This window comes from Engystomops pustulosus, chromosome 10, assembly GCF_040894005.1.
Source record: "Engystomops pustulosus chromosome 10, aEngPut4.maternal, whole genome shotgun sequence".
NCBI lineage: Eukaryota > Metazoa > Chordata > Amphibia > Anura > Leptodactylidae > Engystomops > Engystomops pustulosus.
The window spans coordinates 85,231,070-85,258,010 of record NC_092420.1 but is presented as its reverse complement, the minus strand read 5'-3'; the positions used below and the strand labels follow the sequence as shown (position 1 = coordinate 85,258,010).

General features: G+C 42.8%; 1 protein-coding gene across 1 annotated transcript; it reads right to left on the bottom strand.

Moving 5' to 3' along the window:
• Window positions 1-1,420: 1,420 nt before the first annotated feature.
• On the bottom strand, window positions 1,421-17,551 carry LOC140104763 (cytochrome P450 4A4-like). The gene is made up of 12 exons (XM_072128434.1): window positions 17,237-17,551; window positions 12,819-12,963; window positions 12,647-12,691; window positions 11,387-11,514; window positions 11,149-11,273; window positions 10,051-10,202; window positions 8,443-8,549; window positions 7,200-7,394; window positions 6,949-7,078; window positions 6,800-6,864; window positions 4,052-4,134; window positions 1,421-1,645 (listed from the first exon to the last, which is right to left on the bottom strand). Exons 1-12 carry the CDS (start codon window positions 17,474-17,476, stop codon window positions 1,471-1,473), a joined length of 1,590 nt encoding a protein of 529 aa, XP_071984535.1. The 5' UTR covers window positions 17,477-17,551; the 3' UTR covers window positions 1,421-1,470.
• Between the last annotated feature and the right edge of the window lie 9,390 nt (window positions 17,552-26,941).

Below are 26,941 nucleotides of genomic sequence, written 5' to 3'. Positions count from 1 at the left end.
TGTACTGTTTTTACTGAAGTGATCTCCCACACCAGTGCTCCAAGTCCACCTACAGTCCTGAAATATACATGTATTTTCCACAGTCCTGCTGCTACTAAGATCACAGTCAAAGGTATGGTTACATTACCAGGTTCACTGAAAGTAGATTCCAGTACAGGCCACTAAGGATCTGCCTGGTATCCAAAATCATTGCTTAGTTCCTACAATGATTTGTGGTTACACATTAATACTGCATGTGCACTAAGAGCCTCCTCAGGTAGGGTATAACATTTCTTTTTTAGAATTCCTTCTTGCATGTGAAATCAGGCCTGTTTACCAATAAAATAGCTCCTTCAAAGTCATGTGACAATGAGCTGAGAGGAGTCATATTTTGTCCAGGATGAGTCAAGTTTACACCCTGCAGGGGGAGGGGTAACTTCAAACGCCCCTATCTTAAGTTATATGGCTCCTAGAAACATGTCATAGGAGTCGTACTTGAGAATGGAATCTCATCATTCAGATTCCATCAGGCTTGTGATTTTGAGAGCTACAGAACCGGAGATTAGGGCAGTTAAAGTACATCTACCACCAGGATGAAGGGCTATAAACCAAGCACACTGATATACTGGTTTGAGCTTCTTATGCCCTTATTTTTATTAAAAAAGAGGCTTTTGAGCCTGAGGGTCTTTTAATGGAGCCTGGAGCCCCTCAGGCTCATTTGCATATTTTTTTAAGCCTTAAAAAAAAAAAAAACATGGGCATAGGAAGCTTAAAGAAGAGCAGATCCTACCAGAGGGGGCGCACAACAGTATGTCCGTGTGCTTGGTTTACAATCCTTCACCCTGGTAGTAGATGTCCTTTAAAGAAATAGGCAGGAACTGGATCTGTAACTGCAAACTATGCATCTAGCTATCTGTATCTCACTGAACTACAAGTCTCATGTGATCTGAAAGATGAGGTTCTTATTTTTAATAAGTGTTTTTCTAGTTACTATAGAACTAAAGATAGGGCTATCGAAAATGACTCTCTCTCTGCATCCTCTAAATTTCACTCATCTCAGGTAAAATATGACTCATCTCTGCTCACTGTCACTTGACTTTGGGGGAGATTTTTTTTTATAGATAACATGGGGAGATTCCACATAAAAGATAGAATTCTAGAAAGGGAATTTCAAACCCAACCTAAAAGGGGCTGCTTGTTTATTGGGGTTTATTTAAGTGTGGTGAAGTGTACAATGGGATGGGCAGCTCACAAAATCTGGGACCAGCAAATTCCTTGCATAAGTGATGATGATAATGATGAATGAATGGAGATTGACTCTGTAATTCTGTAGTTAGAAGTTAAAACCTGATGCCTTCTGTGTAACCGTTTTAGCTGTGTAATTACAGACGCCTTCCTCTAGCTGCAGCAGAGAAGAAACCAAGAAATACACAATTATACATTTGTTTTATTGTACAGTATATCATTTCCCAGTCATCCACATCTGCAGTATTACGCCTTTTTTATTTTCTTGATATTCAGGTGAATGCCGTTCACAGAACGTAGGACGAGCTGCGGGACCTTCTTGGGTTCGCTGGTTGGGTCTACGCTCAGTTGGAATCTGGGTAATGTCAGTGCCAGGGCCACTCTCATCTCATGCATCGCAAAGTTCTGTCCAATGCAGTTCCTGGTGGAATAGAATTAGAGAATTTGGTTAACTGATCCTTTATATAACATCTTACATCCTTTGTATAGTGACAAGCGTCTCCTGCCAATAGCGAAACTGATGCCCCTCAAGCCATCATAAACAATTCTTATCATCCATGGGAGGGGATGGGGGTGTCCTCACACTGCTAAGTTCTTAGCTCTCTGCATTGGACCACTCCACAGCCGCTGCCACCCTGCTATAGCCCCTCCCACTTTTATGTAGCCCCTCCCACCCCGCTGTAGTCCCTCCCACCCTGCTGTAGCCCTTCCCACCCTGCTGTAGCCCTTCCTACCCTGCTGTAGCCCTTTCCATCCTGCTGTAGCCCTTCCCATCCTGCTGTAGCCCTTCCCATCCTGCTGTAGCCCTTCCCACCCTGCTGTAGCCCTTCCCACCCTGCTGTAGCCCTTCCCACCCTGCTGTAGCCCTTCCCATCCTGCTGTAGCCCTTCCCACCCTGCTGTAGCCCTTCCCACCCTGCTGTAGCGCCTCCCACCCTGCTGTAGCGCCTCCCACCCTGCTGTAGCGCCTCCCACCCTACTGTCATTGAGTAGATACCTGCAAACTATTCAAAATTTCCCCGATTTCTGTGAAAAGAGGTGTGGTTTGCATACATCCTGCCTCCGAGGAAGGTGGAATCAGCGATTGGGCAAAACTAATATTTAATATTTTTACCCTCTGGAAGTTAATAAGTGGAGCCCAATTTATAAGTAGGTCCCGACCCTCACCATGACACGCCTGTTATGTTCCTTTAAAGGATCAGGACCATGGACAGAGCCGTTTAACATAATACGGGCAGTCCCCTACTTAAAGGGAACCTAACCTATAAAGGTAGATCGGGTGGTAGGTGGATGTAAGGGACGTGAGGAGAGCTCTTTTTAGAGCTAATCCTCACGTCCCCGCTAACTTTTGGTAAACTTTATCGAACTAATATGTAAATTTAGTTATGCGGCTACTGGGGCGTGGAGTAGCCGGGCACGAGGATACACGGCGCGGCTAATCCACGCCCCAGTAGCCACATTACTCCTCCTACCCGGTTGTGTGCGGCGCGCAGCTCCTCGTCCGCAGGCCCGCGACTGAGCAGCCCCAGCTCCGAGGCCGGAGCTAATGCCGCACGCAACAGGGTAGGAGGAGTAACGTGGCTACTGGGGCGTGGAGTAGCCGCGCTGTGTAGCCTCGTGCCCGGCTACTCCACGCTCCAGTAGCCGCATAACTAAATTTACATATTAGTTCAATAAAGTTTACCAAAAGTTAGCGGGACGTGAGGATTAGCTCTAAAAAGAGCTATCCTCACGTCCCTTACATCCACCTGCCACCCGATCTACCTTTATAGGTAGTATCGTGGTGGTAGCTTCCCTTTAAAGAGAACCCGTCAGGCAAAATAACCCCCCTAAACTAAATATATTTTCATAAACTGCTATTAGAGAGCATTGCCTCTATCCCTTCATTGTCCCTCTACATGCCTGTAAACTTAAGCAATGAGGTCTTAAAGCTGTATGCAAATGACCTGTGAAATGTCCAATGAGTCATTAGCATATTCAAGCTGTCCAGCTTATTCATGAGTGGGAGGCACAGCCACACCCCCAGTGCTTGACTGACAGCCTGTATAATGGTGTGAGGCTGTATAATGATGTGCTTCCTGGTGCTGGCGCCCCCTGCAGCCTGTGTGTGCATGTGTGTGTGTATAGAAGAGATACAGCAGCTCCAGGCAGCCATGTTATAGCAGAACATGTCAGGTACTTGTGTAGCTGATGTCTGTGTTTGTGTATAGGAGGATGCAGCATGTCAGCAGATGCAGCACACACACTAGCAATGCTTTACTATACATTACACACAGACATGAGCAGGGGGAGGAGAGGGGAGGGGTAACAGGAGTGACATCACTGCCTCTGACCATGTGACCAGCCTCATTTACATAATAAAGAATAGATGATTTTTACAATGATTAATGTATGAAATAACTAGATAAAGGCTGGGATGGGATCCTTGTGAGCTGCTCCAACAGGTAGCAGTGACAGGACAAGTGACACAGACCTGATGACAGGTGTCCTTTAAAGACACCTGACTTACAGACGACCCCTGGTTACAGACGGACCCCTCTGCCCACTGTGACCTCTGGTGAAGTCTCTGGGTGTTACTATAGTCCCAGACTGCAATGATCAGCTGTAAGGTGTCTGTAATGAAGCTTTATTGATAATCCTTGGTCCCATTACAGCAAAAAATCGGGAAAATCCAATTGTCACTGGGGCAAAAAAAAAATTTGTCTGGATCTACAATTATAAAAAATACAGTTCCGATTTACATACAAATTCAACTAAAGTAAAAACCGAAGGAACCTATCTTGTACGTAACCCAGGGACTGCCTGTACTCATTTTCAGGATGTCCTACCTGGAGCCGGCAGAGAATGGAACATACATGTGGGAATGTCTCTTGGATAAATTGTCTGGTGAGAATCGCAGGGGATCAAAGACCTAAAATCCAAAGAGATTTCATCATAATAGCAGAATAGTTCTAATAAGAAGAACCAAAGGTAAAGTATTTTGGGTTATGCCATTTGGAGTGAATCCATCTCTACAGCTGAAACCAGACGTTTCCATACAGAAGACAAATGTCATGTTTTTCTCACTATCTGACGTGAAATCAGAATAAACCTTCCCCGTTTTAGGACAATTTGGATCTACAGAATTATTTATATTTGCTAAATGCCAGAATAATGAGAGAGAGAATATTTAAAGGGCATCTACCACCAGCATGAAGGACTGTATGCAAATGAGCCAGAGGGGCTCCAGGCTCCATAGGAGTTAATGGAGCCTGGAGCCCCTCAGGCTCATTTGCATAAAGTCTTTCATCCTGGTGGTAGATGCCCTTTAAGGCATTTTATTACTTTCTGCAAAGTCAAAAGTTTACATACATTTCATTACTATTTCCCATTGCCCTTAAACTGTGTGACTTGGGCAGAACATTTTGGATCTCCTTCCACAAGCTTCTCACAATATTTGGTAGGAATTTGACAGAACTGGAGTTGTGTTTGTAGCCTCTTGCTCACCCCTGCCTTTCAGCTTTGCCAGCGAGTTTTCAGTAGGGATGAGATCAAAGCTTTGTGATGGTCTCTAGGAACATTGACCTTGTTTTCCTTAAAGGGAACCTGTCAGCAGAAAATTGACCTAATGAACCACTACCAGTGTGTCATCAAGCAGCCGAACACCTTCTAGATCATGTCTATTTCATGGCCCAGTGTGGTGACATCGTCCAGAAAATCAACTTTGAAGTGACGTGTAAATTGGTTGTATAAAGTCAAGGAGGCGGAGAACACTGAAGTCAAGCTCTCTCTTCCTCAGAAAGCCTCTTCACTGTAATTATCTGGCACATCCAGGCACATCACTAACCAGATCTCCTTTATTCCAAGATGAGGAGAGATTGGGGCAGATTTACTTACCCAGACCTGTCGCGATCCAGCGGCGCGTTCTCAGTCAAGGTTTCGGGTCTTCCTGTGATTCATTAAGGTAGTGCGTCTGATGTCCACCAGGTGTCGCTGCTGCGCTGAAGTCCGTCGGAGTTCACTATCTTATTCCTGGTGCAGTGTAAGCGTGTGCCAAGCACCACATTTTTTTTTAAATTCTGTGATTTTTCCAAATCCGTCAGGTTTTCCGACGACCACGGCCCCGATTTCCGTTGTGCGCATGTCTGCGCCGAAGCGCCACAATCCGATCGCGTGCGCCAAAATCATATGTATCTACCTACTGGGCCAATTCGGCGCATATCGGAAAAAATTGGGAAACCGGACGAAAAAAAAGACATTCGGGCCCTTAGTAAATGACCCCCATTGACTTCATTGAGCTCTCCGCCTCCATGACTTTATACAACCAATTAACATCTCACATCAAAGTTGATTTTCTGGATGATGCCACCGCACCAGACCATGAAAGAAACATGATCTGGAAAGTGTTCAACTGCTTCACAACATACTGGTACTGGTTTATTAGGCCAATTTCTGATGACAGGTTCCCTTTAATCCCTCTTGTAACCAGATGGGCAGTAGTTTTAGGCCATTGTCCATTTGGAAGACCCAATGTTTGCCACATAATGTTCTTTGCTCTTGATGCCTCTATTTTGTGAATTCACTTTTAGTTTTGTCAGACCACAGGAAATCACCCAAACATGAAGGTCTTTCTTCCTGTGTGCACGGTTGCTTACATTAATCTGTCTTTTTTTCTATTTCTTTTGGAGTAATGGCTTCTTCCTAGCAGAGTGGCCTTCACCCCATGTTGATGCAGGACTTGTCTCACACTATTACCAGCTTCAGCTGCATCCACACAAGGGCTTTTGCTTATGTTCTTGGGTTGATACGCACATTTCGGATCAAAGCACATTCATCTCTGGGACACAGAACCTATCATCTTCCCGAACCTTATGATGGCTGGACATTCCCATCTTGCTTGTTCTTCCAGATGAATGAGGCAATTTTAGGTTTCTGGGAAATTGCACCCAAGGATGAGCCAGACTTGTGCTAGTCCACGATTCACTTCCTTGGTGGATTTTTTTAGACTTTCCCATAATGTTACACAGAGATACAGAAGGGGTCATTTATCTTTATTCAGGACATTTGTGCGTTTCTTATTTTGGTTATTCTGGGCTTTGGACTTTGGAGTCTGTGGGGTTTTTGCAACTTTTTATTAAACAGTATCGATCTATCCATCCATCATTTATCTATCATCTATTATCTATCACCTATCTATCATCTATGTATCTATCTATCCATCCATCCATCCATCCATCCATATCTATCATCTATATATCTATCTGTCTATCTATCCATCCATCTATTATCTATCACCTATCATCTATCTATCTATCTATCTATCATCTATCTACTAGCTATCTATCTATCTATCTATCTATCCATCATTTATCTATCATCTATTATCTATCTATCATCTATCTCCTATCTATCTATCTATCTATCTATCTATCTATCCATCCATCCATCTGCCTGTACTCATTTCAGGATAGATCTATCATCTATCTATCTATATATATCTGTGTTTTTGATGATGCGTCTGAAGGTGTGTATTTCCATGTTGCTTTGCCCTTATATATAAGACTAGACTTCATGTTAGTAATGTAGACTTCACTTACCTCAGGGTTATCCCACATACTTGGAGATCTGTTCATGCAATACATGCTCAGAAGGATAACAGTACCTGCAGCATCAAAAGATACAGAAGAAATTATTCATAGTTTTATCATGTGGGATCCAGAATTGTTTTAAAAACATTGTTGCTTACCTTTGGGTAGGCTCCGCCCATCAAAGAATGTGATTGGTTCCTTAAGTTCCCGAGCCACTCCAGGTACAGGCGGGTAGAGGCGCATGCTCTCCTTAATGCACATGGTGGTGTAAGGCAGCTTTCCCAGGTCCTCCCTGACAACATAGAAAAAATAATATTATTACAATAACTTCTATTCGTCAGTAGTGTATGGAAGCCCCACCCATGAGGAGCTTCCCATCTTGGGGGTTGTCTATATAAAGTATATAAACTCGCCATTCTACTGTAGTCCTCTCCCCCAGGACGTCTCTGATCTCCTCCCGGCATTTCTCCTGGTGCTCGGGGTATTTAGCCAAACAATACAAGGTCCAGGAGATGCCACTGGCCGTTGTGTCGTGTCCCTCAAACATGAAGGTGTCCACCTCAGCCCGGAGGTCTTCATCACACAGACCCTGACCATTCTCATCCTAATAAAAACAGACATGTTTTATTTGTACTAAAAACCTTTTGCTAATAAATATTTTTTCAAGATTGGCCTTTTGATAATGTTCCATTCTTTTAAGATTGTCATGTAACCTTAAAATCGAAAAAGTTACCACCCCCTTGGCTAATAAGAACTATAAAGATATAAACTGCCAGCGAGTATAACTTTTGATCAGGTGGATGGATTTTTAACCCCTTCATCATGTGTGACGCACTAGTACATTGCACATTTTGCAACTTGTACAAATTTTTAATAAAAAGTGATGAAAAGGGTCATACAGTCCCCAAAATGAAGAAAACGACAGCTCATCCTGCAAACAATGACACCTTGCACATCTCCGTACACCGAAGCATGAAAAAGTTATATGCATCAGAAGAGGGCGAAATGAAGATATTTGTAATTTTAGAAATTTGTACTTTTTGAAAATTAAAATTTTTTTGAAATTTTAAAAAAATGTATTAAAACACAATAAAACCTATATACATTTGGTATCCCTGTGATAGTACTGACTCAAAGAATAAAGGGGAAGTGTCATTTGGGGCGCACAGTGAAAACCGTAAAAAGCGATTCGCCACAAGAAAATGGTGCTAATGCATTTTTCACCAAATTTGGAATTTTTTCCTGCTTCCCAGTACACGGCACGGATACGGCAATTTGATACGCAGAAAACAAGCCCTCACACAGCTCTCTACATGGAAAAACAACAAGTGATATATTTTTGAAGGTGGGGAGTGAAAAATGGACACACGAAAACAAAAAAGGGCCAAGTCGTTAAGGGGTTAAACAAACACCATATCAACCAGGGGCATCGCAGATCCGACATTTTGTACATGATGACACCCAAGCATCTAAGACTTGATTTAGGATTTTTTAGGGGACCCCCACCTGTAGTTTATTCTAATCATGATCTCCTTGAATGTGGTAATGAGACTTTTTTTTTTTCCCATCAGCCACCAGGGCCCTGATGTAACTTCTCCTTTAAGTTTCTTCCCCCAGAAACATTGAAACTGATATCGGAGTCTGTTTAGTACCTTGGCACATAAGAGAATGTCCAGAAAGTCCAAATGTCTCTTCTGCTTGATCTTCTCCAGCTCCGTCTCTTGTTTTAGCAATTCTTTCCTCAGTTTTATTACTTTCTCTGTATTCAACAAAAGTAATGCGATTCTTATTGAGAGAATATTTGCAGAAATTTAGATAAAAGGGCAGAGGGTTTGGTCACAACTGGGCCCAAGAGGTTTAGGGGGCCCCATAAGGTGTCACTTTCCCGTATAAAAGGCTGTCCATGGGTTACATACAGGATAGGTTCTGTAGGTTTTTTCTTAAGTTGAATTTGTATGTAAGTCGGAACTGTATATTTTATAATTGTAATTTTTTTTGGTTTCCATGACAATTGGATTTTAAAAATGTTGGGTTGTCATAAGAACCAGGATTAGCAATAAATCTCCATTATAGTGATAACCGTTATAGCTGATTATTGTAGCCTAAGGCTAAAGTACAGTAAATTAACAACATCCAGGGGGCGTTTGTAACTAGGGGTCGTCTGTAAGTCGGATGTTCTTAAGTAGGGGACTGCCTGTACTAGAAACCATACATTATAGTCGGGGGCCTGGTACATTTGCATTGGGACCCATCAGTTTCCAGGGTATTTGAAATAAATATATACAAAAGCTGACGTTTTTGTAAGATATTATTATCTTGATATTCCATGTACTCACGGTACAATAACATGTTCAACTTCCCGGGTTGGAAAATGAAAAATTTTTATATTTTTAGTGTTACATTGTCATTGGTATTTACCTCTCAAAAATAGATCATAAAACATGACCCCTCCCACCCCCAAAAAAGTTTGTTTTCTATTTTGAAACTAGTAAAACAAAAACTATTTGAATATTGTATTACTTTTGTTTTTCATACCACCACAACAATAATTCTTTAATATTTTTGAAATATGTTGCATCAAGGCTCCTTTAAGACAAATGTATTCTACGCCCGACCGGGATGTGGTGGTAGCATATTGCCCAGGGCTGCTCGGGGGGGCCCACATAAGGCTGTACTTAAGGAATCCAAGGTGGAGATGGGGGGCTGTATCTAATGAATCCATAGGGTGTGGGTGGGCTTTATATATAATAACCATGAGGGGGCTGTATTGGATGATAAACTAGGGAATATTTTAGGGAACAGGAGACTGTTTTAGTTTCTGAATTTTCAATGCCACATGGGTTCTCAGCAAAGGGGCCCACTGAGGCTCTGTCACCCAGGGGCCTCCTGAAACCTGGAGCCGACCCTGATACTGCCATCTGGAGAAGGGAAGAGGTGAACGCGCTCCTCACCCCTCCCCTCTTGATAGGAAACCATACAGCTGGGCAGTATGAAAGATAGAGCATCTTTTTCCCCCATCAATAGTACAGTAGGGTGGGCAATACGACCATTCATGGATTCACTCAATGGATGGCCTATCGCCCATTAAAGTGAATGTGGCCGTGTTCTACACATTCACTTTATCGCTGCATTAAAATATTCCTGTGAAAGGGTCTATCCATAAAGAGTATGAATGCAAGATTTTATAAAATATTTTAAAACATTGATTTTTGGAAAATCGAGAAGGAGACATATCCTTTAACCTAAAGGGGTTAGGTTACCTGTGTGTTGATGCGCTGTTTTCAGGGCTCTCCGGAAGCGGAATCCGTGTGGGCTCAGGTAAAAAATGAAGTCGTTATGATATGGAAAGCAGCGGAACCTGTGATCCACCAGGTAGGAGAGCTCGTACACCGCTTTGATGTATTCATTTTCACTGCACAAAGAAGAGAGCGCTCAACCAAGTTTTCTGGAGTAAATGGCTACTCAGTCCTACAGGGGACTTATTTTTTTTGCAGAGGAAAGTTACAGTGCTGGTTCTCTCCACCAAGCTGGAGGGAGCTAACCAGAAAATGATCCCTCTCTTTTCATGTGCTACATGGCATCTGAATATTATGGGTAGCACGGTGGCTCAGTGGTTAGCACTACAACCTTTGAGCGCTGGGGTCCTGGGTTTAAGTCCCATCCAGGTCAACATCTGCATAGAGTTTGTATGTTCTCTACGTGTTTGCATGGGGGGTCCACTGGGTCCTCCTGTTTCCTCCCACTGTCCAAAACATACCAGTTGATTAGACTGTGAGCCCCATGGGGACAGGGACTGATTTGGTAAGCTCTGAGCAGAGCTGCAGAATATTTTGCCGCTATATAAATTAAAGAATTATTATTATTATGCCTCCATGGTGTGTACAGGGGCGAACCCAAACTTTCTGCTGCCTGAGGCGAGCTCCATGCTGACATTAAGTGTGAACAGACACTATTTGTAAGTGTTAGGACTGCACCCCTGATGCTGCCCCCTATCATGCTGAAGGTAGTGTTGCCTGAGGCAAGAGTCTCAACTCACCTCATGGCTGGTTCACCCTTGGCTGTTTATACCCCTGGTAATAGGTCTAGTTTGTAAGTATGGTTCCAGGCCCCGAATACTGCTAATGGCTTATCCATATTGTAGATCGTTAATAGCTAATTTATGGGGGTTGGGGCACCCTGCAAATCAGCTTTATAGGAACTCCTGGCTCCGAGAGTACTGTACAACAGCTGATTGTCACAATCCCCACAATCAATTAATTCTGACCAATCATATTGAAGGTATACTAATGACCTATCCCATTATTAGTAGTGTAGAGGACCGGAAAATCCCTTTAAATACGGTATTGTGAATAACAAACCTGTCCAGCTGACAATTGCTCTCGTAGCTGAAGGCACATTTCATGATGGAGTCCAGAGTCATGAGGCTGACATGATGGAAGAGCTCCACCGGTTTATTGTCAGGGACCAATTTCTCCCATTTTTCCTAAAATAAATAACATTAACCTAAGCATAGCAGTCGTTACAATAAGGAACCAACCAAACATAGCCAACTGACCCCCCCCCCCCTACTCCCTGCCCCTAGTCATTTCTCCTTACCAGCATGACATTGACACAGTTGGACATGACTCCGATGTACGGCTTCAGAACGTCATAGTGGAATCCTGGAGTCAAGAGTTTTCGGTGCTGGAACCATTTCTGTCCGGACAACACCAGCAAACCCTTCCCTAAATGACATAAAGTATGTAAAGAGCTCAATGTAATGGAGTCATGCCTGGACTGGGTACATGAACTATAACTTGGAGTATCTACTAACATTGTAACACGGAAAACTAAACCAAAACTATAAAATAAACTATATTATTAATGTATTCATTCATTTCTAGGGTTACTCAGAACTTATTTTTTTTGAGGAAATCTTCCCATTTAACCTTCATTTCGTCTAGTCCATTAGAGATCAGACTGACGATGTCGTGGTCGCCATACACAGAAGGTCCATGGTGCCAATAGCTGACATTTTTGATTAGAGATGAGCGAGCACTAAAATGCTCGGGTACTCGTTATTCGAGACGAACTTTTCCCGATGCTCGAGTGCTCGTCTCGAATAACGAGCCCCATTGAAGTCAATGGGAGACTCGAGCATTTTTCAAGGGGACCAAGGGTCTGCACAGGGAAGCTTGGCCAAACACCTGGGAACCTCAGAAAAGGATGGAAACACCACGGAAATGGACAGGAAACAGCAGGGGCAGCATGCATGGATGCCACTGAGGCTGCTTAATCGCACCATTATGCCAAAATTATGGGCAACAGCATGGCCATGACAGAGTGGAGACAATTACATTTGGATAGTGTCTATATGTGGCAGTCCAAAAAAGTTTTCAAAACAGAGGAGCAGGTAGGTGGCCCGCCAGAAAAATTAATACAACACCCTAACGCTATCCCTGACCAGCAGCAGCTCTATCCCTAACGGCATCCAGACAGAGAATGATGTGAGCAGCGCGGGCAGGGGCTAGTCTATTCCAGGGTCACCTGATCTGGCCAGCCAACCACTGCTATCGACGTGTAAGGGTACCACGTCATGCTGGGTGGAGTGCAGAGTCTCCTGGCTCTGTTTCTGGCCGCCAAAAATCTAAACGCTGACATTCTCTCGAGCTGGCGAAATACTCGTTTGAGCAACGAGCAGTTGCGAGTACGCTAATGCTCGAACGAGCATCAAGTTAGGACGAGTATGTTCGCTCATCTCTATTTTTGATATAACTCAATGACCAGTCGTTCCATATTTAGGAACCTAATTATTGTGTTCTGAAAGTTTTATGGAAAAGCCTTCTTAGATATAGTTGACAAAGCTATACAACATACCGATCCATGGGGTTATGAAGTAATAGGCAAAGTTGTCCTTGGGGTCTATGGAGAAATTTAAGATATATGACAAAACTGTTTCAAAAATCATCAAATTATTCCACAACACACCAATAAAGAACATGAAACATACCATAAGGAGAACAATGTTACACCCAGCATTGCTCCTCACCTTGTCTGGACAGAATGGCTTTCACATAGTCTGGATGATAGACAATGAGAGAGGCAAAGAAGTTTCCCAGCCACATCGGGAAAGCGCAGTCATATTGCTTCGCATAATCGTTCACCCTGTCCAAATCTTTCCCGTCTTGTTTGAACTGTGAAGAATAATAAAAGATCTCAGCTAAAGTCTTGGCTTGTCCCACCAGTATGTGGTGTAGAAGGTCCACCCAGCCTAGATGTTTGAATTCCTTGTTCCTTGTCTAAAATGTTTGGACTAGAAGATAAACTTAGAAGTTTATTTATGTAGATTAAAAGGTCATGCATGGTCGGCCCATGTGGTCGGCCATTCCATCAGTACCCAAAAGATATGACATAATGAACACATGCTACATTCAACCAGGTCAAACCCATTGACCGATTGGTCAACCAGAAGACCCTTCATCGGGCTGTAACGCAATACTAGATTCTATACATATATATAAGAATTGCAGTAGAAAACATTTTTTTATGGCTCACAACAACAAGTGGATGACTGGCGAGACCTTAGCCCTGAGTTACTCCAGAGCATTGGGCCCATATATTGCCCCGGCACAGGTGCCCTATGTGCCCCATGTCTGGCCTTGCAGAGATAACAAGTTAAGTATCTGCAGGATGAGACCTCTGGACCCGTGACTGTAATAAACCTGAAGGCATCAAAGTTTACAAGTAAAACTGGCACAAAGGGCAAATATGTCTGTGGAATTTGGTCACTTTCCACCTCTCCACCTTGTGTCTTTCCATACATATTAGGCATTAGGTCTATGGTATGAAAGGTAAAGGTGAATCACCTCAGTCATGTGTCTGATCCAATCTCCGGTAAGTGGGTCATTGTGCTGCCATACAGGAGATGTAAACACGACTGACAACATTCACACAAGTCTATCATAATTGAATGCTATGCAGCCTATTAGGTTCTAATTACACCCATCTCCAACAGACGCAGGCAGTTACAACACTGATTAAGGCCATTAAACCCCCAAGATACCTCTTCACAATACTGACCACGGCATCTATGGGGTTACTAATACAAAAATACTCCTGCTTCATTCTCCTCTTTCTCTGTGCTATAATTAGGGGACCCTACTGCAACTGCAACTAAGTCAGCCAGACAGGGTCGGCTCCAGGTTTCAGGAGGCCCCTGGGTGACAGCTCCCCATTGGGCCCCTTTGCAGTGAACTCACGTGGCGGCATTAAAAATTCAGAAACGATTCTGTTCCCTAAAATATTCCCTAGTTTATCATCCCAGCAGCTCCCTCATGTGTATTTTATATACAGCTGAGTGTGTGTGTCCGCTATAGGAATCTGCACCGTCGGGTTTACAATCATCAATTTTGCACAGCCGCTCTCTGTGACTCAGGGAACGTCATAGACTCGGTTTTGAGCCGAAATTTTCACCCTGTGCTTTCCAAAATACATTTATTACCCACCATATACAGGAGCCATTGTCTGCTGCTGCTGCCGCAGTTGGAAGCTGAGCCGTGATTGGCTGCTGTTCTGCCACAGGTCATTAATATAAGCTCTGCGTTTTGATTGGTTACTACAGGCAATGATTATAAGATGCTTATGTGTGAGGTAATATGGACAGGGATACAGAGATAGGGGGAGATTTGTCAGAAGTGTCTGAGGTAAAACTGTTCTAGTTTAAACCAGAGCTCAGCTGTAATGTTATAAACAGCTTTGCAAAAATGAAACCTGAACTCTGATTGGTTGCCATGGGCAACTAGAGCAGTTCTGCTCTCAAACACTTCTGATAAATCTCCCCATAGACAAAGTCACAGTCAGAGACAGTCAAAGTCAGAGACAAACCAGACAGGCCAGAGACAGTTACTGAAAGAGACGGCCAGAGACAGTTACTGAAAGAGACGGCCAGAGACAGTTACTGAAAGAGACGGCCAGAGACAGCCACTGAAAGAGACGGCCAGAGACAGCCACTCAAAGAGACGGCCAGAGACAGCCACTCAAAGAGACGGCCAGAGACAGCCTCTCAAAGAGACGGCCAGAGACAGCCACTCAAAGAGACGGCCAGAGACAGCCACTCAAAGAGACGGCCAGAGACAGCCACTCAAAGAGACGGCCAGAGACAGCCACTCAAAGAGACGGCCAGAGACAGCCACTCAAAGAGACGGCCAGAGACAGCCACTCAAAGAGACGGCCAGAGACAGCCACTCAAAGAGACGGCCAGAGACAGCCACTCAAAGAGACGGCCAGAGACAGTCACTCAAAGAGATGGTCAAAGACAGAGAAGGTCAGAGACAGACAAGGTCAGAGACAGAGACGGACAGAGACAGAGACGGACAGAGACAGAGACGGACAGAGACAGAGACGGACAGAGACAGAGACGGACAGAGACGGTCAGAGACAACGAGAGACAGTCATAGACAGACAGAGACGGACAGAGACGGTCAGAGACAACGAGAGACAGTCATAGACAGACAGAGACAATCAGAGACAGTCAGTCAGAGACAGAGAGAGTCAGAGAGAGAGAAATACATATAAAATATTTTTTGTTAACCCATTCCCATTCCCATTATAGCTAAGAGCAGTTATTTCTCATCCCGGACAATGCTGGGATCTACAGCTAGTTTTATATAACGCACCCACTTACCCTATGAATGCATTCGATATTTCGGTAGTTGTAACAACTCGGTACAATGAGTAGAGTAAAATAAACACACAAACCTTAATAAAAAAAATTCTAGATGTGCTGTTTGTGTTGGAAACCTCCAGAAAAGTGAAACAAAAACTGGTCAAAAAGCGATGGATTCCTAAGAATCGTGCCAAAATTTCACATCTCATCTCACTTTCTGAAAGTGGGGTCGTCCACTTTCAGAAAATATTTGATATGGTTTGTGCAAGGAAAAGTTATGCAATTTCCCAATATACTTTCGGCATCAATTCCTCACGGTTTTCTGGATCTCTGCTTGCTGTCATCCTATAGAAAGCTTTTATGCTTACTTCCAGTGAATAAAGATCTGTTCATGGTCACACAGGTGCACACATAACACACAGCTCTGATTACTCTCTGTGATGCTATCAAGCTGTGCACCTGTGGGACATCACATGACCATGGACAGATTTCTATCCAGCAGAAATATACATAGAAGCTTTCTATAGTAGGACAGCAAGCAGAGATCTAGAAAATTGTGAGGAATTGATACAGAAAATTGGAATATTGGAAAATTGTATAACTTTTCATTACACAAACCATATCAATTATTTGCTGAAAGTGGACAACCCCTTTAACTGACAGCAAAATAAAGAAGGTGATACAAAGGTGTTTTTATTTTTTGACAAACCATGAAAAAAAAAAAAGCATATATATATATATATATATATATATATATATATATATATATATATATATATATAAAAGCTATCACCAGAATCCTACTGATACACACAATTAAAGGGGTTGTCTGGAGGTTAAAAAACATGGTAACTTTCTTACAGAAACAGCACCTCTCCTGGCTATGGGTAGTGCCGGTATTACAACTGAGCTCCATTCATCTCTAAACAGCTGCAATACCAGCACAAACCTGGGTCAGGTGGGGCGCTGTTTTTTGAGGAAAGCAACCATGTCTTGACCCTCAGGACAACCCCTTTAAGGAAACTTGTGAAATATGTTGTCCATTACATAATATTAAAACTAACAAAATTGTTGAGGTCGTTTCAACCCACCCCTTACTTACTGAAAATTAGTTAATAAATTGTACAATAATGGCAACATCAATAAATACTCCTCCTTTGCATTCAGAAGGCCAAAACTGGCTGCGTCATAGAGTGGGTTAACTAAAATTGATGATTTATTTTTGTATAAATTAAAAGGTATTCCAGGTTCGCCTTAAAGGGGTTCACCCAACCTTCCAAAAACAGCGCCACCCCTGACCATGGTTTGTACAGGTATTGCAGCTCAGCTGTATAGAAATGAATGGAGCTTAGTTGCACTACCATGCACTACCCATGGTCAGGTGTGGCGCTGTTTTTGGAAGAAAGCAGACACGTTTTACAACCTTGTAAAGAACCCCTTTAAAATTTTGTGAAATAGCACAGCACAGACCGACACTGACACCATTAAAAAATCCAACCCCTCTTGCAAAAACCAAGCCTTCAAACAACTTTATTTGTGTAAACAATAAAACGTCACAGTCACTGGTCCCATACATTGAAGCAGCTTTGATGGGTTCGTTGTCCACGTGACCACCATAGCTTCATCAAGACTGCCGAGGCCAGTGATTGGCTGCTAAAGGCACACACATGCAAGTGGGGACCACTATCACCGATTAAGTTGAAAACTTAGAAAAAGTTTTCAAGTAAGTGGAAAAGTTATTTGTAAATTAAGAATTTTTTTTACATTTTTTCTCAATTTATAAGAAAATAAATGTCACTCACCTCGTTGGCATTACCATACAGCCAGTGGGGTTTAGGACCTGGGAAAGCGCTGAACACTCTCTGTAGTCTCTTCTGTCTCAGGTAGAGAGCGGAGACTTTGTAGAGCAGGTAGAGGACGAGCAGGACGGCTTCCCAGTACAAGACATCGGCCAGGCTCAGGGAGAAGAGTCCGGGCAGGAGAGAAGGAGCCATATCTGGATTACACTCTGCGCTATAAACTCTGCACCCTACATGGAACATATATTAGTGATGGGAGGAGCAGCCACCTACAAACGACAGGGGGATGTAGAGAGGAGGAGGTGGTGCACGCCTGAGGAGGGTGTGTGCATAGGTGTATAAACACGCCAGTGATCAATGAACTCAAGAACTGGAAAGACACCAATGACGTTATAACATAGTCTAAGTCCTGCCCCTATTAATTATACAGAGCCAACTGATCCGTAATAAGATTTTATAGTAGGGCTGAGAAGTGTCATCCGTCACAGCCGTTCCCACTAGTTGTTATATAACACATTCGCAGCTTGACTTGTCTAGTCTGAATAAGTCATAATCATTGTATAATGAAGTTTTTAAATCTCTAATCAAAAAGGGCAGAACTAACATGCACTCCCAAAATTCAACATGTAAAACATCTACAATGTATTGGTCTGACATTACGGGGATGGAATAAAGTCAAAGTGGTTATTTGGTGTCTAAAAAAGGATAAAACAAATATAAACAATACCCAATTTATTTATCGCACCCTGACCCGGCATAGATGCTTCAGTGATCTCCCCTGTTCTGGTGTTCCTTTTAAGGACCTCTGACTACAATGATTGACCTCAGCTTTCTTGGTCAAATAACTGTTATAGCTTGGGATTTTTTGGGGGGTTACTGTAGTACCCATGACGGTCCCACTTAGTACATATCGTATAGGATTATGAGTTACTGCTGATTTTGTGGGTGCTGGTTAAGTGTGCTTACATTTTGTTGCGATGTGCCTGCTACTTGATCACTGCAGTATCTGGATCGAGTGGTACCCCTGCAGGTTCCATATCTCATTCTCAGAGCTGGTGGTTGTCTCGGAGCTGGTGATTGTCTCAGAGCTGGTGATTGTCTCAGAGCTGGTGGTTGTCTCGGAGCTGGTGATTGTCTCAGAGCTGGTGGTTGTCTCGGAGCTGGTGGTTGTCTCAGAGCTGGTGATTGTCTCGGAGCTGGTGGTTGTCTCAGAGCTGGTGGTTGTCTCAGAGCTGGTGGTTGTCTCGGAGCTGGTGGTTGTCTCGGAGCTGGTGGTTGTCTCGGAGCTGGTGGTTGTCTCGGAGCTGGTGGTTGTCTCAGAGCTGGTGATTGTCTCGGAGCTGGTGGTTGTCTCGGAGCTGGTGATTGTCTCGGAGCTGGTGGTTGTCTCGGAGCTGGTGGTTGTCTCAGAGCTGGTGATTGTCTCGGAGCTGGTGGTTGTCTCAGAGCTGGTGGTTGTCTCAGAGCTGGTGGTTGTCTCGGAGCTGGTGGTTGTCTCGGAGCTGGTGGTTGTCTCGGAGCTGGTGGTTGTCTCGGAGCTGGTGATTGTCTCAGAGCTGGTGGTTGTCTCGGAGCTGGTGGTTGTCTCAGAGCTGGTGATTGTCTCGGAGCTGGTGGTTGTCTCAGAGCTGGTGGTTGTCTCAGAGCTGGTGGTTGTCTCGGAGCTGGTGGTTGTCTCGGAGCTGGTGGTTGTCTCAGAGCTGGTGGTTGGAGACTGGCTGCTTTGATGTCTCCTATACACTGCACACAGACAGTCACATAGGGGAAGATTTATCATAAGTATCTTAGAGCAAAACTTAGGGTGATGGCACACGATGGCAAAGCCGCACCCACTGGTGCGCAAAACATCGGTGGCTCGTTCCCGATCGCAGGGGTTTCCATAGAAACGCCGATGCGATTGGGCCACGGCTCGCCCCGGTGGGCGCGGCTTTGTCTGCGCTTGCGTTTGCAAATGCACGTATGCCATCACCCTTAGAGAGAAACTTGAGGATAAATGTACCCCATATAACCTACACCTTAAAGAAGACTTGTCAGTTCCATTTTGGTCACTAAAGCACCCACAGGTCCTCCTTATGGACTGGTGGTTTAGTGTCCAAAATTGCTCTTTAGCAAGTCCACTAATAATAAAAAAAACCTCAACGTGGCCCGGAGTTCCCCGCAGCGGGGTGCACTGCTCCGGCTTCATCCAATTATTGCGCAGTTGGATGAAGATCCGGACGGATCGTATTTATCTCCCTCTCTCATTCAGAAGCGTCATTGGGGTCTAAACAATCCAGATATAAGAGATGGACTGTTGTGTCATCGCATTATGAAGATGTTGGTCTGATTTCATGAACTTGCATTTGCAGTCTGATCATTACACATGGGAGCGGCTGAGCTGTGTATGACATGTAAGATGCAGCTGATTGTTCCTGTTGCTTCGTGAAGTTACAATTTTACACTAACCGTTTCATCAGACGTCTATAGAATGCAAGGTAAAGGTGAGAACCTGGGGTCATGTGATCATGTGCACATACTGTCAGAAAGTGCTGACAGAGGCCGCATACAGAGAAGCATCATGCATGAGGCTATGCGGTTAAAAATTACCTATTTTTTTCTCTTTTTAGACTGAGAGTGACCAAAATCTGCTTTTCACTACAATATATTCAGGAAAGTGCATTCCACTGTAGGATTCTTTCCTGTTTTGAGCAAAGCAGACAAGTGGTCGCTGTCAGTATAATGTTACAGCTTGCAATCAGATCTGTACTAATCTGTACTAATCTGTACACGGTGAGCTCCCCCTGGTGGTGGATGTTAATTTTTTTTAATTCCAAACTTGTTTCTCTTTGCGGCCAATCAGTGTCTTTCTTGGAGCACATGGTGTCACTTCCTCTTATGTTACATGTAACATCCTCTGGAGGCCACCGATTAGTCAAAGCCAGTCCTGTGACCCCTAGCACTTGGGGAAAAGCTGTGTAAATACTCTTTGGAGTCGGGTAAGTACACTTTTGGCACCTCTTCCATAATCCCCCATTCTTAAATTCTGAAATGGCTTTCAATTGGATCTGTACTAATCGGTATACAGTGAGCTTCCCCTAGTGGTGGGTTTAAGTTGTACACACGGAAGCGACATCAGAGCCACAGGAAGCTGTTTTTTTTTTTTTTTAAATCTCGTTTAATTGGGTTTTTTAATTATACAGCAAATAAACAATTAATATTATTAGCAATAAACAAATTGCACCACATCTTGGAAAGTTGACCAAAATGTAGAAACAGCGAGATAATAGATGCAATAACAATAAAGTTTATGGGTACAAATGTTGAGTAGGGTATATAGGACCTAAGTCCAAAAAATGAGGGGGGTGGGTGGTAGGAATCTTTTTTAAACTTTTTTATTGTTCTTACTCTTCTCTGGCGACCAGGGAAGTGCCAGGGGTCACGTAATCTGCTTTGGCCAATCAGTGTCCTTCTTGGACCACTTCTTCTTAGTAACGTTCTGTGGTCTAAGGAGACCACTGATTAGCCAAAGCCGGTTCCGTGACCCCCCCTAGAACTTGGGGCAGAGCTGGGTAAGTGCTCACTGGAGTTGGGTAAGTACACTTTTGGCACTCCTGACATAATCCCCCGGCATACTGGAAAGGGGGATTTAAAGGGGTATTTTTTTTTTTTTAAACTTGGATTCAGTCATACCTGGCCGAACCTGAATTTTAATGGGCCCTCTCGTTACTATGCGAGAGCAGTTTTTCCCTCCTTGTCACTAGATATGTTTAGTTAGAAAATGCCTGTAATTACATCCATGTAATTCCTGGGATTAACGTAACATTGGCACTGAGCCCCATAAGTAATGGCACAGCAAGAAATAAAATCTACAACGGGGTAATATTATAACCGCACAGGAGAAGCGCTGCTAACAAATCCCTCTTATGTATCAAATGAGTATATAATCTATTGGTTTAAAGGGCACCGTCACCTCTCTTGACCTGAACACTTGTACTGACAAGAGGAATGATAACGCCCAGTTGTCAGCTTAAATATTCAGGAGGAATAAATTGACAACTGGATGTTACTGGTCCTCTTCTCAAATGGGTCATTACCAAATTTAATGGGCTCAATGACATGTGGAAAGCATTGACAGTCCTAACATATGTTGGGGTATCCCCGCAGCAATCTGTACACATTGAGCTCCCCCTAGTGGTGGGTTTAAATCTTTTTATTTCATGCATGCATATATTGTAATAAACTAGACTTTTAGTATTTAAACATTTGTTCATTCTGGGTTTAGAAGTCCAGTGCTATTAAGGAATGACAACCTTCCATGTACTGTATGTATGCCCCGTAGAACCTCCACAGGAGAAACTGAGAATTAACATTTCCAATAATATCAATGGTTTTGCAGACACACTCCTATCTGTCACATAGAGAAGGAATCTAAATCTATAATAACTCTATTTTATTAATAATATATTATATATTAAATGTACATCTCTCTCTCTATATATATATATATATATAAAATAAAAAAAATAGACATTATATTTTAAAAAATAATAATAATAAAAAAGTGTCTGGTATATATGTATGTATAGACCAGCAATATATACATATATACCAGCAAATGTTCTTATTATTTGATTTTAAAAATAATGTTTATTATTTTTTGTCGCTTTATCTCTATGACCAGGTATTACACACATTCATTAGTCCTGTATGTACATGATGTTGCACCAGTCAGTGCTCAGCACCTGTTTCCCCTATACACACGTGTTCCTGCATTTCCCAGTGATCTCATGTGTCACACCCATTACATGCCAGTTCAGTAGAGTTTATACTATGAACTCTGCTCCAAAAATGACTCAGCACAACATCAGAGCTGGCCGTGATCTGCCTTGTATGTAAACTGAATGGAATAATTAGAATATTTTTTTTATTTAGAAAAATCCTTACAACTATACGGGTTTCAGGGAGAAAACTAAATGTAAAACTAGGGGTAAACGAAAGCAGGCAGCACTCCAGGCCGTACGGTGAAAAAAAATCTTTTTATTCCATGCTCAAAGGTACATCATAGTGCAGCAAAAGGCTCCTTGGAGCTGAAACGTTGCTGCACTATGATGTACCTTTGAGCATGGAATAAAAATAATTTTTTTCACCGTACGGCCTGGAGTGCTGCCTGCTTTCGTTTACCCATTTTGGAGGACTTGAGGCCTAGTCCTACTGAGCCTGCACCCACTACGGAAACTACCGTTCCCGTGTGCTGTTTGGACTTTCCTTACGTAAATGTAAAACTAAATACAGTGAAGGATAGAAGTCCTGGAGATCTGTGTAAATATACCGTTGTGTGTGTCTGTGGTTAGTAACAGCAGGACTAAGCTGTGTAAAGTAATAAATACTGAGGTCGATAATTTAGCATTACAGAGGGATTTGTGGAAGCTTGAGGAATGGGCAGAGAAATGGTTGATGAGGTTTAATGTAGATAAATGTAAAGTTATGCACTTGGGCCATGGAAACAAAAAGTATAATTACTTTATGTTCTAAACAGTCAATTACTTGGCAAAACTAGAGCTGAAAAGGACCTGTGGGTATTGGTGGATGGTAAACTTAATTTTAGTGACCAGAGCCAGGCGGCTGCTGCTAAAGCAAATACAATTATGGGATGTATCAAGAGAGGAATAGATTCTCATGATAAAGACATAGTTTTGCCCTTATACAAATCCCTGGTCAGACCACACATGGAATATTGTGTACAGTTTTGGGCACCAGTGTATAAAAAGGATATAGTGGAGCTGGAACGGGTGCAGAGGAGAGCAACCAGGATTATTAGGGGAATGGGGGATTAGAATACACTGACAGATTACAAAATTTGGGATTATTCAGTTTAGAAAAAAGACGACTGAGGGGAGACCTCATTACAATGTACAAATACCTGAAGATCCAAAGATCTTTTTATAACTAGGCCTGAGACCAGGACAAGGGGGCATCCTCTGCGCCTAGAGGAGAGGCGATTTTACCATCACCATAGACAAAGGTTCTTTACTGTAAGAGCAGTGAGACTATGGAACTCTCTGCCGCAGGAGGTTGTTATGGCGGACTCTATGTACATGTTCAAGAGAGACCTGGATGACTTTCTGGAGAGAAAAAATATCACGGGTTATGGGGATAAAACATTTATTTAATTCTTAAAGGTTGGACTTGATGGACTTGCGTCTTTTTCCAGCCTTCTATACTATGATACTATGACTGTGAAAAATGAATGGATATTCCAGGATTGCAGCTGGACCTGGCACTAGAGGAGTGTCCTTACAATGCTGTTTTCTTAGCTCACTACATTAAGCTTCTATATGCTCCCTCTCCTCTGCTCTGAGTGATTTCTGTATCACTCAATCAGAATCCTTCTACAGCTATAACAAATAGGGGAGCTCAATACCCAAGTCCAGCTACAATTCTGGAATGTAAAAGCATTTTTAACACACACATACACAAGAATGAATACACATCTCTCCAGGGACAATACCTAACACTGGCCATAAAATACTAAAATATCAAATAGACCAATCAGTTTTGACAGTGGAAGGTTATTTACCTCCTTAATACTAATAATACTAATATCTTGATAATAATATAATAATATGTTACTAGTAACTTGTAAACATAAACATGTATAAATGATAATTATTTTTAATAAACATCAAAATATTACAGCCACAATATTTATTACAAACGTTTATTATAAAATAAACTTGTTCTATTAATAAATATTGAGTCATATTTCCTAAATATTAATTAGAAAATGTAATAAATTAAAACAATAATAAAAAAAAATTCTCACTTATCCATAGGTCCACAGTATTGTGAACGGATATCCTGTTACTGCTGTGACTGGGGAGGCCTGGTGATTTGACTGCATGTCAAAGCTTCAACAATTAAGAGGCAAGTAGAAACCTTCATATCTTTAACAGGAAAACCTGAAAACTGTTTTTTTTTTAAATTGTATCCAATTCCTTACAATTTGTTAAATCCTGGACTGTCTCTTTAAGTCCCCAAAAACTAAAGACTACTTACTCTGCTGGCCTTTTTCTCATTCCTACTCTACAGCTAGGAGTGAAAGGATATCGCTATAATGGGGGTCATTTACTAAGGGCCTGAATCGCTTTTTTTTTGTCGGGTTTCCCGAATATTACTGATTTGTGCCGTTTTCCCCTGAATTGCCCCGGGATTTTGGCACACGCGATCAGATTGTGGAGCATAGGCACCGGCATGCATGCGACAGAAATCGGGGGTCGTGGCCGTCGAAAAAAAACCCGACAGATTCGAAAAAAACGCGGAATTAAAAAAAAAAAAAAGGGTCGCTTGTCACACGCTTACCTGCACCCAGTGTAAGACGGTGAACTCCGGCGAACTTCAGTGGACTTCAGCGCAGGAGGGACACCTGGTGGACATTGGGCGCACTACCTTAGTGAATTGCCGGAATACCCGAATCCTCCACAAAGAATGCGCTGCTGAATCGTGACAGGACCGGGTAAGTAATGTGCCCCATTATGTAAAAATAAATAGTCTCTTAAAGGGATTATCCGGGACTCGATTAAAATGGTCTCTATTCTTCAAGAACAGCAGTAAACTTGTCCCTTAAACTAGATTAATTTACAGTCGAGTTAATCAGGCTAAGCTGCAATACTAAAAATAACCTGTACACTGGTGCGGTGCTGTTTCTTGAAATTAGTGATTTTTTTCCTTAAATTCCTTGACAAGTCCCCTTTAATACAGGGGATCATAGTTCATATCTTTGGACTGTGGAATATGTTGCTAGGCACCAAAGAAGCGGATTACATCCAATTATTAACAATTTATAAAAAATACATTTCATTACTTTTGTAACTATTAGAGATGAGCGAACACTAAAATGCTCGGGTACTCGTTATTCGAGACGAACTTTTCCTGATGCTCGAGTGCTCGTCTCGAATAACGAACCCCATTGAAGTCAATGGGAGACTCGAGCATTTTTCAAGGGGACCAAGGCTCTGCACAGGGAAGCTTGGCCAAACACCTGGGAACCTCAGAAAAGGATGGAAACACCACGGAAATGGACAGGAAACAGCAGGGGCAGCATGCATGGATGCCTCTGAGGCTGCTTAATCGCACCATTATGCCAAAATTATGGGTAACAGCATGGCCATGACAGAGTGACAGAATGAAGCTAGATAGCATCTAAAACATCCAATAATTGACCCTGACACTATAGGGGACGGCATGCAGAGGCAGCAGCAGCGGCAGGCTAGAGAGTGGCATGGTGACATACCCTAAATGGACTCAGGCTTCAAACCAATGGGTGGCAGAGAGGAACCAAAGGAGGTGAGCAAGAAGCGCTCAAATAATATCGGTACATGATAAAAGTTTGCCAGTATATTTTGTGGATTACACAGCAGGGTGGCGACAAAGTTAACATGGAAGCCATGAAAACAACCCCAAATTCTGCCTGACACAGCTCGTTTGATAAGGGGACCATGTATGCTTACAGTTCATGCCAGTCGCTGCACTTGCTGCCAGTCTCCTTTCGAATAGTTTAAAATAATAATAACCCTCATCCATAAAGCTCTGTATAATGCTGCACCCCCCTACCTCTCCTCTCTTATCTCAGTCTATCGCCCAACCCGTGCTCTTAGATCCGCCAGTGATCTTAGATTAACCTCTACCCTAGTGCGGACCTCCCACTCGCGTCTCCAAGACTTCTCTAGAGCTGCACCAATTCTATGGAATGCTCTGCCCCGGACTATCAGACTAATACCTAACCTCCAAAGTTTCAAACGTGCTCTTAAAACCCATTTCTTTAGGCAAGCCTATAACACTCATTAACTGCATGAAGTTTTAACTCTTCTACTAACCCGTCCTGTGTCGTCCTCCCATCTGTTATCCAGCAACCAACAGGCACCAGACTTCTCTGCAGTCCCATTCACCCTGGACCTGGTATATAAGATGACGGCTGAGTGTTTCAAGCGACAGCAATTCCATTTATTATATTTTTTTCTATTCCCTAAGAAGAATGGCTTGACCATTAAATATTCTTTTACCTCGTGTTACCCCATCATCTTCATAAACCGTAAGCTCTGGCGAGCAGGGACCTCACTCCTGTTGTTCCATACAAATGTTGTGCTCTGTTACATTACATTTGTATTTGTTTCCTATGATTTGTAAAGCGCTGCAGAATATGATGACGCTATATAAATAAAGATTATTATTATTATTATTATGGAGGCAGTGAACTAGTAGTAGATTAAAGGTGCTGCAGTTAAAACTATGTTAGTTGGATCTTGGCATGGAGCTGGCGCTCCGCTGCCAGGCGAGCTTTCGCCAATCCAAGCCCCTGTCTCTAGGCTACTCCCCAAACAGCACTTCTAAGAACCTTTTGTATAAGATCAAGTGTAGTAGCGTTCTTATAAGTTTAGGATATGCCGGGTGAGGGGAATGTAAACAGATGCGCAAGAAGCGCTGAAATAATATCCCTAAATGGTAAAAGTTTGCCAGTATATTTTGTGGATAACACAGCAGGGTGGCGACAAAGTTAACAACTTTGATGTGGAATCCATGAAAACAACCCAAATTTCTGCCTGACACACCTCGTTTGATAAAGGGACGATGTATGGAGGCAGCTATATGGACGACTTTTGGAGGTAGCAATGGAGACAACGTGTGGAGGCTGCTATGGAGACAATTTAATTTGGATAGTGCCTGTATGTGGCA